At 43.9% G+C, this 13,245-nt stretch overlaps 1 protein-coding gene and 1 long non-coding RNA gene across 2 annotated transcripts; one reads left to right on the top strand and one right to left on the bottom strand.

Moving 5' to 3' along the window:
* The first annotated feature begins 2,334 nt into the window (after positions 1-2,334).
* Positions 2,335-6,198, top strand: LOC107109875. Its single transcript, XR_001482493.1, has 3 exons — positions 2,335-2,509; positions 4,349-4,455; positions 5,129-6,198. It is a non-coding gene; the product is annotated as an uncharacterized LOC107109875 (long non-coding RNA).
* A 2,991-nt stretch (positions 6,199-9,189) lies between these two features.
* LOC107109874 (zinc finger protein 260-like) lies at positions 9,190-11,309 on the bottom strand. The gene has a single exon (XM_015410586.1). The coding sequence runs from the start codon at positions 11,242-11,244 to the stop codon at positions 9,190-9,192; it is 2,055 nt and encodes a 684-aa protein (XP_015266072.1). The 5' UTR covers positions 11,245-11,309.
* Positions 11,310-13,245: the final 1,936 nt, after the last annotated feature.

Here is a 13,245-nt window from a genome sequence, read left to right on the forward strand (position 1 = left end):
CGACGCCTCGCCACTCCACCATCGCCGCCATTTTTCGCTGCTGCCACCGCCGCTTTAATACTCCTGCCACACACACCCCATATGGGGGAGGGTGCCCCCTGCCACCACTTCTGAACAGGTCTCTTGTGAATTGAGACCTCTATAACCAATTGCAAAGTAGCATTCACACGACAGAAGACAGGAGGGCCTGACGTGGTCCATGGGGTCCTGAAGAGTTGGACTCGACTGTGCTACTGAACGATAACAAAAAAAATACGCTGATCCAAAACAAAATCAAACAGAATGTAGTTTCTGATCAGTTTTAGTCCGTTTTTGTGTGTTTAACCATTAAATGTTTACTACTTGCATGTTGATGTTTCAAGTTGAGTCCAGTGGCACTTTTAAGACCAACTAAGTTTTATTCTGGGTATAAGCTTTCCTGTGCATGCACACTTTTTTAGATTAACCAAACTGTGCTACACACGAGCTGACTGAATTTGCGTAGTTGCTTCTATATGGAAAATTTGGATTGTGTGTGTGTGTGTAGAGAACTGGGCTTTCCGTCAGTTGTCTCTAAGGTGTGAGGACACATTGGAGGTCCAGGGGGTGGGGAGGACACAGTAGGGGGACATGGCATGAGGGACCATGGCATCAGCCAAATCATGAGGTTTGTTTTCCTCAGAATGTGTGGGTGGAGTCTGCTTGGTGTATGAGAGACCCTGGCATTGTACTTTGGTCACATTATGAGAAGAAAGGAGTCACTAGAAAAAAGGAAGAGAAGAAGAAGAAGAAGAGATTGGATTTATACCCCGCCCTTCACTACCCAAAGGTGTCTCAGAGCGGCTTACAAACGCCTTTCCCTTCCCCTCCCCACAACAGACACCCTGTGAGGTAGGTGGGGCTGAGAGAGCTCTGACAGAAACTGCTCTTTTTCAAGAACAGCTGTGCCAGAACTATGGCTTGCCCAAGGTCATCCAACCAGATGCAAGAGGAGGAGTGGGGGAATCAAACCCGGTTCTCCCAGATTAGAGTCCGCGCACTTAACATGAGAGAGATTTTATGGATTAAAGGAAGTAACAGCCTTCGGTCTGCAAGAGCTGAGCAAGGCTGTTAATGACAGGACATTTTGAAGGTTAATATTTCATAGGGTCGGCATAAGTTGGAAGTGACTTGACGGTACGTAACACACACTGAGATGTTTGTGTCTTCTCTTTTAGCTGCTGGAGATGGGCTGATGTTCAGTAAAAGGTGTGTTATCATCAGCGGAACAATCAGTGGAGTAATCATTATAGGGCTGATCATTTCTGTCATCGTCCTGGGCGGTAAGTTCTCAGTTTCCTGCTTGTTGTGATGCTGCTGCTTCCACCATTCCGTCTGCCTCCTATCTGGACCTCTCCTCCATTGTATCCTCACAGCAACCCTGAAAAGGAAGATTTGGTCAAATGCATGTGACTGGCCCCGAGATCACCTAGCATGCTGCCATGGCAGAGTAGAGTCTCGAATCTGGGTCTCTCAGATCCTAGTCCAACACTCTTAACCATTGCACCACACTGACTTAGTAAGAACTCCATCACAGCAGCTGATGATAATTAACCATTTATTCAGTGGGTGTCAAAGAAACTGTAGGCTAGAGGAGAACAGGAAGTAAGCGATGGGGCTGGAGGAGAAGGGTTTTAAAGGAACAGTAACCTTGGGAATGCCTCGATAATACTTTGCCTGTCCACATGAGTCTGCCTAGTGCTGCAGTTGCATCTTAAGGAAAATAAATACATCACCAAAAATTGGGCCTAAAAATCATGGTAGGGAAAAACTCTGCAAAATATTGGAATACTGTGGGCTGACCATGGTATTGCAGAGATTATCTAAGGTTTTTGGTTTGTTTGTTTTTGTTTTGAGTGTGGAATTACCACCATTTGCTCACTCAGCAGCTACTGGGGAACCAGATGAGGCCATAAATTGCATTTTAATGGCAAGCATCTAACTAATTGGGAGAACCAAATTTGATTCCCCACTCCTCCACATGCAGCTGCTGGTGTGACCTTGGGTCAGTTACAAGTTCTCTCAGAGTTGTCTTCTCACGAGCAGTTCTCTCAGAGCTCTCTCAGCCCCACCTACCTCACAGGGTGTCTGTTGTGGGGAGGGGAAGGGAAAGGAGATTGTAAGCCACTCTGAGACTCCTCTGGGTAGTGAAGGGTGGGGTATAAATCCAATCTCTTTTTCTAATTCATAATATTTTATACTCGGCTCTCTTCTCCCTCTGCCTTTTATCTCAACGAGTCTTGAAAATGGCAGATGTTAGCAGTGGGTAATCTTCCCTTTAAAAATATGTTCTTTCTTTTCCAAAGTAATGTTACGGCGATCTCAAGCTGATCTGGGCCCATCAGATATCTCGTCATGCTCCCAGGACTGGGTTAATGACAGCAGCGTGGCCTACTTCTTCTCCAATGAGGAAGGAAACTGGAGCTCCAGTCAAAGCCACTGTTCTTCCTGCGGTGGTTCACTGGTGGCAATTGAAAACACACAGGAAATGGTGAGAGAACCACTCAAAATGTTGAACAGTTGTTGTGAGGGTGTAGTTGCTCGCTGCTGCTAAGTGACTCGGTGAGGTACAGGAGTGACAGTGTCATGCTCAGTGTTAAGTCGCTCGCTTAACAAAGCAGTCGGAGAGTGATTCAGCAAGAACACAACTTTATTCTTCAACTCGAACACAACTCCAACATGGATCAACATCTGATAGCCAGAACAGCTTTTACATTGCAGCTGTCCTGCTTTTAAACATTCCCGGCTAATATAGCTGTACAATTACCAACCAATGAGGTTGTACGCATAAGGACCAATCACGTACGTTCCCGCTCAGGGAGCTTGCTGCGAAGTTATTGGCTAGGTGTTTCCTGGGCTAGCAATACCATTGGATGGTTTTGGATCCTAGCCCAGGATGAAGCTCAACATAACATTTCTATGAGATGTTTCACATAAGATGTTTACATACAGATCATGCATTCAAGGCAGCTTTGAATACATCACACTCAGAACCCCAGAGATGTGGTCTTCTGATCTTTCTGTCTGTCTAACTGAGAAAAGAGAGGAAATAGTTGCTGATGGAGTCTTAGGAAAAGCCATTGTGGCTTGTAACTTAACAGGTATCCAGAGGCTTCTCCAGTCAACAGTAGAGTTCTTTGGTCATGACAGTTCATAGCCTTGAGGGGCTACCATGTTCATGGCTGTTTATGTGGCTTAGAATGCCCCTTGGCTGCGAAGGCGGTGGCCTCTTCTTTTCCATAAAGGTTGGTGAATCCCCAATTAACGCCCATCTCACATCAGTAGATCAACCCTAGCTGATTGGAAGTCCCTGACTGGATCCATCCTAACTGCCCCCAGACGATGAGTTCCAGTGGGCCTTCCTCACATTACTTAGGCACTACATTCATGTGTAAACAGACTGCATGACTGTGTTGGCCCACAAGGTGAGCAGGACCTGGGACTCTTGGCCTAATGGTCCCCCTTGGCTACAGAATATGGTTCGAGGCACTACTGATTAATGATTTTCATTTGTAACGCCCAAGGCTCTGACTTCTGCAGAACACCTCCAGTTTCTCTATTCTGCTTCAATCTCCTGACTTCAGCCAAAAAGTATCGCCCTCCCTTAATAAAGTGGGAGGATGTGATACAATAAAGGCTGCTCAGCCACGTGTTCCATTTTCTCCTTAATTTCTACATTGTTCTCCAACTGATCTGACTTAAAAAAATTGTTTACAACATCCAATTTATAATCTCTCATGAATTTAGGGTTGCTACCCTGCAGGTGGGTAGTAGTATACATCAAAGAATCGCTAAGAAAACAGCTACAACAATGCAGACATACAATACACTTACCAAAAATGTTCCAAATATTAAATTAGAAGGTTTAGGCACCAAAGTATAACACGGAGTTCTCTCTTCCAAAAGTCGAACTGGTCACCTTCTTAATTACATCTACCATTCTGTAGTATTTTATACAACTGACCTATGTTGCTTTCAGCTGCCATTTCCTAGTTCCACTGGATAAAATGGCTGCTTTGGAGTGTGGACTCTCTGGTATTATACCCTGCTGGCTACACTCCCCTCCTCAAACCTCACCCTCCACCTCCCCACCCCCCCAGGTATTTCCCAACCCAGAGTTGACAGCTATGACAATGTATTTTACTGGTTATTTGTACTATATCATGGAACAGGGGAGGTGATTTATTTTTCTGTTCAGTGGACAGAGAAATTTAAATAGAAGTGATAAGGGGCCAGATTACGGAAGGCATGACTAGTTCTAAAATACAGACTGCTGCAACATTTTCCAAATAGTTTATAAAATATATATATATATTGTTTTTTAACACAGGAGTTCATAATGAAAAACAAACCCCCGGCAGAATTTTGGCTGGGTCTCCAGCGGGAGGGAGTGCAGCAGCCATGGAAAAGACTGAATGGCACAGTCTTCAACAACTGGTAAGTGTTGTCTAGTTTCTTTTCGGCACCAAGTCAGAGGATACTCGGAGGAATGCCTCCCCCCCCCTTTTTAAGGGAGTCGATTTTATGTAAAACTAGATATGGAACCTTTTCTGTGGCGTATTTATTTGGTAAATCATTCCTAAATGGATGTATGGCCAAGGGTTGCAGCTCCCTCTTGAGAGATCCCTGGAGATTTGTGGGAAGTCCCTGGAGTCTAGGGGCAAAGTTTGTGGAGGGAGTTTGGCAGGGATGTGATGCCGTAAGACTCCACCCTCCAAGGGTTTGCCTCCAGAGGAACTGATCTCTGAGATCAATTGTAATTCCAGGAGGATTCCAGGCCCTACCTGGAGGCTGGTAATCTTGGAGCAGTGGAGTTCTTGTTGCCAGCGTAACCCAGGCCATGTTAGTTTTCTGTGTATTTAAATTTTTTTTAAAAAACCAAACTGGAAGATATGGTCTTTGACTAGGTAGTACTGGCAGTGTGGCTGTTTTACCTATTGTGACTGTCTGAGAGTGTTTCTGTCCAAATAATATACTTTCTTTACAAGCTTTGAACAATGGGGGACACTGGTGTTATACTTGAGCAAAAAAAGGGAGGCCAATTTTCAAAAAGGCCAATTGTCTGTTTCAGTTTGTAACTTAACGAAAATCTAATTTTGTGATTTTGCAGGTATCCCATTCAGGGAAAAGGGCTCTGTGCCTACCTCAACGTCCAAGAGGTCAGGTCCACTTGGTGTACAAGCAATCGATACTGGATTTGTAAGAAGATTCTACATGGCTCTTAAAATTAATTCTGGACACTCACAATAACCTGAGACAAATCTTTGAAGTGACATCTTGGGTCCCTTTTCTGAGCATGAGCAGTGAATTTTTGTGCAAATATGCAGGCAATGCACAGATGGAAAAGCGCATATCAGATCTCAGAGAGAGAAAGCATCGTTCTATCTGTTCTATCAGCTCCTTCTGTAAGTTACATTAGAAAATGGAATGTTGATTTAGAGAAATAGGGGTGTATTAACAATTGTACAGCACCTAGTCTTGTTCATAGAAATGTACAAATAAATGTTTGTTTCAGTGGTATCCACTAGGGATGGGCACAGACCACTCAGGAACTCAAGTTTGTAATAAATTTTGGTCGGCCTCCTTTAGTGATGCCACAAGGCCCAGAGGTCACTGGTGCAAAGGGTAATGGAAATTAGTCCCCTCCCCATCATCCCTCTGGTCTCATCACAGCAAGGAGATATGGGGCTACTTTCACCCCTTGTGAAGGGAGGGGGCCGAGGGAGTGCCAGTGGTTAGGTGCTCTTGTGAATTTGGAGTCATAGTCCTGTGAAGAGGTTGTGGCCTTGGCCTCCATGGGCACCCCTCCCCCCTGCCCCAGATGCAAACAATTTATATTAGCAAGCATATTAACAATAGGATTTCTCCATTTAACTGGCATGCCTCACAAGTTGTGGCTCCTTAAGGGAGGCTATGAGAACTCTGATTTTCCCTCTCCTAAAAAGCAATCGTGTGACACTGTGTGCAACTTGAATTCTCCACACCCCTAAAATTCTTCCATACAGCCTGGGAGAAAGAAAAATGCCCCCTCCTGAATTTTCCCACTCAGCTTTACGATAGATGACACATCTCCCGGTCAGCTAATAAACAGGCACTAGAAGTGTTTAGAGCCAGGTGAATAGGCAGCTGCTCATAGGGTTGCCAGGTCCTTCCAAGTCCCTGGCGGGGGACTTTGGGGGGCATTACTGGGGAGGGAGGGGCTGTCCCCAACGTAATGATGTCACACAGAAGTGACATCATCATGTTGGGAACTGGCAACCCCCGCTTCTTCCCCAAGGCATTTAAAGCTGTTTGGTGGAAGGAAGGAGCCCCCAAAATCGGGGCAACCCTAGCTGCTCACAATGTCATATTAACTTCTCCAGGCCCCCCTGCAACGAGGCCCTGGGCCTGTAACGAAAGTCAGACACCATTTTTTGCTTGCTTGTAAAAGGTTGCTTGACAAAAGTTTGGTTCAGGCTTCTAAAGCCTGGTGAGGCCGTAAATTGCCTCACAGAGTGTGCTTATGGGAAGCTAAGAGGTGCATAAGATTTTCCCTAGAGACCGAGATAAGGAGAAGAGCTAATGTCCTTGAGTTCACACCTGCCTGTACTTTGCAGTGCCGGCCTGTGAGCAATTAGCCAATTAGTGCATTCCAGAATGGTTAGCACCTGTGTGGAGGGGAGTAATGGACCCTTATAGTTTTTAGGTTTCGTTTCTCTCAAACTCACAAATAAGTATTATGGGCTAGTATGGTCACCCTGGTTACGAGCAAAGCTGACATCACTTTGCAGGACTCTGAATGGTCAAAGGCCTAGATTGTTCAGAGCCCTTTTTTCCTATAAAGTAACCTAGTGGTCGGTAACCATTAGGCCTGCTTGGGTATTTTGGCCTGGCTTGGTCAATGCTCAATGCAACCCCACTATGGCTTGATGCTTTTGGATACTACCCAGATGGGCTGTGCATTTGGACTATTTCTGTTTCTGTGGACTTATGTTCTCTTGAACCTGAAAACGGGTAACCTTCGCAAACTGCTTGTAAGTATTAGCTATGCTGGAAAAGCTTAGAGTTTGTTATTTTTCCTTCACTGCCTGAAGTCCTGTGTTTTACCTAACTTTGCACAATTTACTTAAATAAAGAAATTATATTTTTTATTCTGTCTTGGTTTTGACTTCTTGAACCTCAAAGGCTAAATCTATTGCCTTAGACCGTAAGGTGCTTCTACTACCAACAAACATTTTTTGTCTTAGTTCAGTCTGTGGTGGAGACTGCAGAACTGATCTTTGAATTGAGTTCCAGAGCCAGCCTGGAGATTTGGGTTACTTTGCTCCAGTCCTGTTGGGAACTAATAATGTGACCTGGTGGCAGACTACCCTGGTACTTTGAAGGAGTTATTTAGAATTCCTTCAGAGCTTTTGGTAAAAGTGTTTTGTTATCTGTTCTTTGAACCCAGACTGTGTGCCTGGAGAGGTGCAAGTCTGTGACAGGGTCTGACTCAAACGTTTCTTCCTTTTCCTTATTGTTACCCACCTCTGTTTGTGAGGAAAGTACCAAGGTTTTTGGTTTTCGGCATAGCCTCTGTAGCTTGTTTGTCAATCTTTTGTCTAGGAAGGCAACCCAGCCTGCTACAAAAAGCAAGTTGTGAAGGCAGAATATCTCATGTTGCATCCGTTACTTGGGGGGGTACACTGCTCCTCAGCACGGACGTTTCATTTAGCTATCAGTAGGAAGAGCTGCTGAGGCAGCTGTTACAGAGGGGAGAAAGTCAGGACCAACATCTCAGAGTCTCTGGACCACAGAACATGTTTTGCAAATGTTCTATTTAATAAGATACTTAAAATATTCCCAGATAGCGACAAACTAAGTACACCTAACAGCTGTTCCTTTCATATACCACGTAGAGGAATGCCATATAATTTAAAAAAAACACCATAAGGAACATAGTATTAATACAACTCTTGGATGAGAAATTATATGGGGAGGGTCAATTAACATTTGGCCACTTAAATGAACTGGAGTGAAGCTAGTCAGGCAAAGAAATACAGACACATTTCATTATAATAGTGCTGAGGGAAAAGAACATTAGTAGAGCCTGCTGGATCAGACCACTGGTCTGTGTTTCATACAGTAGCCAACCAGTTGCCCTGAAGGGCCACACAAACAGGACATATTACTAAATAATAACTGTTCTCAATCAGTGTTCCCTCTAAGCTGAGTTAGTGTGAGCTAGCTCACAGTTTTTTAGCCTCCGGCTCACACATTTTTGTCTTAGCTCAGGAAGGAGGGCTCCAGAGCAAACCAATTGATGCAGCAGCCAAATCGCTCGCTCACAACTTTAATGCCAGTAGCTCACAAAGTAGAATTTTTTGCTCACAAAACTCCACAGCTTAGAGGGAACACTGTTCTCAATTTATCTCACTGACATAGAGTTCTGGTTTGCTGATAAAGTTTCTTCAGTTGTTTGCCCTGTGATTCCCCCCTTCCCCTCCTTTGATGTGACTAAATAAGATCTGCTCTGAAAAAGCTTTTATCAGAATATGGGGATTGGCCATTTCTCTCTGGAGTAATGAAAAACTGCATCCAGACAAGATCTGTGAGCAGCACTCGGAGGGAGTGTTACATAAGGGAGAATGAAATCAGGTGGAAAGGATACCCCCTCCCCCTTAATGGCACATGCACACATCCCAGCAGCTATTTGTATAAAGACACACACAGTCTAATCACAAATCTCATTAGGAAGGTTGAGAACCACTGCAATAGTAGCTGTGATAGTATGTTTTCCCTGTCAGGCAAACAGCACTCGGAGGGAGTGTGATGTTACATAAGGGAGAATGAAATCAGGTGGAAAGGATACCCCCTCCCCCTTTATGGCAAACTCAGCCCAATATGAGATGCACATGCACACATCCCAGCAGCTATTTGTATAAATTTAAAGACACACAGAGTCTAATCACAAATCTCCATCTGTTCTGGTTGGGCCCTGTGGCTGAGTGTTCCATGAACCTAGATAGGACTAATATTTTACTTATTTATATTCTCGTTTTTCATAATAATGAGATATTTCATAAGCTTTTAACAGAAAATGTTTGTTTCTAGAATGGATTTCCCTGTTAGGCATAATTTTTCACTCAGTTTTATTTATTTTTAACCAGAGGCCAAGCATGCAAATGGGATTTTTTTTCCAGCATGGATCTTCTATCTTGTGTGGCCTTTCTCATGTCTCCTCAGGTATGCTTTACAGGTGAAACTTTTACCACAGACCAAGCAAATGTGTGGTTTCTCTCCTGTGTGGCTCCTCTCATGGGAAGTCAGGCTTGATTTCTGCTTGAAGGTTTTCTTACAGATGGTGCATGAATATGGTTTCTCCCCTGTGTGGATCCTCCCATGGATAATCAGGTGTTCTTTACGACTGAAGTTTCTACCGCAGACTAAGCATGTATATGGTTTTTCTTCTGTATGGATTTTCTGGTGTTCTATACAACTCGTTCTGTGTTTGAATCTTTTCCCACAGACTGGGCAAGTATATGGTTCCTCTCCTGTATGGATTCTCTCATGTATAACCACCTGTGATTTATTACCAAAGCTTTTCCCACAAACCGAACATGGATATGGTTTCTCTCCTGTGTGGGTTCTCATGTGTCCAAGGAGGTGGGCTTTACAGTTGAATCTTCTGGCACAGACCGAGCATGTAAAGGGAGTCTCTCCTGTATGGATTCTTTCATGACTGGTGAGATTTGATCGTCGTTTGAAGGTTTTACCACAAAATGAGCATGCAAAAGGTCTCTCGTCAGTGTGGATTTTTTCATGTGAAATAAGACTACATCGCTGACTGAAACCTTTCCCACAGACAGGGCATCGGTGTGGTGTCTCTCCTGAATGGGTCTGTTCATGTCTCATTAGGCTGACTTTATGAACAAAGCTTTTATTACAAACCAGGCATGTGTGTGTCTTTTCTTCCGTGTGCAACTGTTCATGCACAATACGGTATGATTTTTCACTGAAGCTTTTCCCACAGATTGAGCATGAATATGGTTTCTCTCCTGTATGGATTCTTTCATGGATAGCCAGATAACTCTTCCACATAAAACCTTTTCCACAGATTGAGCATGCAAATGGTTTTTCTCCTGTATGGATTCTCATATGTCTAATAAGATAATCTTTACGGCTGAAGCTTTTCCCGCAAACGGAGCACTTGTATGGCCTCTCCCCTGTATGCGTTTTCTCATGTTTAAGAAGATATGCTCTGTCAGTGAAACTTTTACCACAGACTGAACATGGGTATGGTTTTTCTCCTGTGTGGATCCTTTCGTGGCTAATGAGGTTTGAACGGTGACTGAAACTGTTCCCACAGATGGAGCACATGTATGGTTTCTCTCCAGTATGAACTTTCTCATGTTTAATAAGATGCGCTCTATCTGTGAAACTTTTACCACAGACAGGACATTTATATGGTTTCTCTCCTGTATGGGTCCTTTCATGGCTAACAAGGTTCGATTTGTGACTGAAGCTTTTACCACAGACAGAACACGTATTTGTTTTTATTCCTGTGTGGCTTAATTTGTGACTGTTGAGGTTTGATTTCCGTTTGAACCTTTTCCCACAGAACAGACATACATAAGGTCTTTCTTCTGTGTGAATTCTTTCATGGGACAACAGGTTGCATCTCTGACTGAAACCTTTCCCACAGGCTGAGCATTTATATGGCGTCTCTCCTGTGTGGACTTGTTCGTGTCTAATAAGACTTACTTTGTGAACAAATATTTTATGACAGACTAAGCAAGTGTATGTTTTTTTCTCTGTATGCATTCGTTCATGTACTGCATGGTATGACCTTTTATTGAAGCTTTTACCACAGATTGAGCACATATACGGTTTCTCCCCCGTGTGGATCCTTTCATGGATAGTCAAGTTACTGTTCCACCTGAAGCTCTTACCACAGAATGAGCACATATAGGATCTGTCTCCTACTTGGCTTCTACTGTGTGTATCCGGGCAATATCTCCAATTCAATCTCTTCTTACAGTCCAAGTATTTATAACGTTTCTCTCCTTTTTGATGCATTTTTCCAGACACTGGAATTCTCTTTTGGATGCCAGTTTTGGTGAAGTCATCTTCCCCATAAAATAATGCTGCCTCCTCTCTCATTCCCGGGCTGTTTCCCCACTGGCTACTTGTTCTGCTTACATTCTCAGAGATGTCTGATTTCTCCGGATGTCGAAAGATGCTTTGCTGGTCAATTTCTGATGACATCTTATTTGTAGCCTCTAGATTAGTGCTTGCTTGCAGAAGATTCTCCACCTCTTCTGCGTGTTTGTTGCCTGTTCAAATAAACAAAGTATTATGACATAAGGGACTGTCTGGCCCCAAAGGAATGGGTGTTATGGTCATCTCGGTTTGGACTTCTCTTCACACTCTTCACCTGCTCTACGTATTCTGAAGGGAACCAGCAGGGCCTTCATCTCTAGCAAATATGGATTGGTTTTCTGCCATGGCAGGCTCCATTACTGCCTGAATTTTGGGAGTAATCAGAGCAATTTTTCCTAAGGGTAACTATGAGGCAAGCGGCTGCCTTCAGGTGATTGCTGAAGGAAGCTACAAGGCAGTGTTTGCCAGTAGTGATTGGGGAGGGAGGCCACTGATGAATGGTTTTAAATGTCACATTTACTTCTCTTACATTCAAGATAGGGGTCCCCTCGTTAAGTCTGCGGCAATCAAACCATGGTAGGAACTGCATTCGGTTGTACAGGGTGAGAAACCATCAACCCCAGGAAGAGACTTGCACAGATATGAGTCGAAACCGTAAATACAAGCAACAATGTTATGCCAAAGGGATGGAGAATGAAAATTCACAACACTTACTTACTGCATGGAGTAGGGTGATGTGCCAGACACTCTCCAGGAAACAGCTGGCTTCCTGCATTTTGTGGCCCTACTGCCTGTTTCATTTTTTCTCCATAACCTAGTATTTAAGTATTGGCCTGAAGAAATGGGCTCTAGTCCATGAAAATTTTGTCCTGGGATAAAATCTTAGTAGTCTTTAAGGTGCCCTAATACACCTGTTTATTTCTCCAAGGGTGTTACTTGTGCTTTGGAAGAAAAAGGGGCAGGGAAGATGACAAGACGTAGGGGAAAAATAAGTAGATATAATAATATGTAACAGGCTTCCTCAGGAGGTGGTGGGCTCTCCTTCATTGGAGGTTTTTAAGCAGAAGCTAGATGGCCATCTGACAGCAATGCTGATTCTGTGAACGTAGGCAGATCATGAGAGGGAGAGCAGGAAGGGTTGCCTCAGTGCTTAGTTCTCGTGGCCCTTTCTTACACGCTCAGGGAAATACTGATTGCCACTTTGGGGCTAGGAAGCAAATTTTTTCTCCAGGCCACTTTGGCCAGGGATCCTGGAGGTTTTTTACCATATACTGGGCATGGAACAGGGGTCACTGGGGATGTGGGGAGGAGGCTTTTGTGAATTTCCTGCATTGTGCAGAGGGTTGAGCTAGATGACCCTGGAGGTCCCTTCCAACTCTGTGATTCTATGATGTTGCCTCCTGGCTCTGGGATTAAGAGTTTGACTGCCTCTAAATACAGAAGCTCCCTTTAATCATCATGACCAGTACCCACTGGTAGACCTATCCTCCATCAGTCTCCCTTTTAAAGCCTTTTGGTTTTTTAATATGCAACTGAATATCATTATAATGATAAGCTATTTATCTGGTTCTCTACATTCTCAGATTCCAATAAAAAGTAAGCGTTGCAGAGTTGCCTTTCCCCTTCCACCTCCATTTAATTACTCTCATTAAACTAAGGTAATTCAATTAGGGTGATTAAATTATTTTACTGTAATTAGTCTCTGCTCCCTGAGGATCTTAAATGACCACCCACCAAAAAATTCCTTACTACAAGGCTGTATTAACATATGGCCACAAAGTGGTGTTAAGAATAAGAACACCAGCCGGTGTGTTTCAATGGAATCATATACTGCCAATTGCTGATTTCCCTTTTCTTTGAATATGGACTTGTATGTGCAAATATTAAAAAAACAGTTGTGCAAAAGAGCCACCCACCCCCTTCCCTCACCGAAGCCGAAGCATAAGAATGCTGGCATATCACACCTCCTTGGGGAGCCAGCATGATGTGGTGGTTAAGAGCGGCAGATTCTAATCTGCAGAACCGGGTTTGATTCCCCACTCCTCCTCCACATGAAGCCCGCTGGATGACCTTGGGCCAGTCACGGTTCTCTCACAACTCTCTCAG

Source organism: Gekko japonicus, unplaced genomic scaffold (assembly GCF_001447785.1).
Source record: "Gekko japonicus isolate JY-2015 unplaced genomic scaffold, Gekko_japonicus_V1.1 scaffold3744, whole genome shotgun sequence".
NCBI classification, from domain to species: domain Eukaryota; kingdom Metazoa; phylum Chordata; class Lepidosauria; order Squamata; family Gekkonidae; genus Gekko; species Gekko japonicus.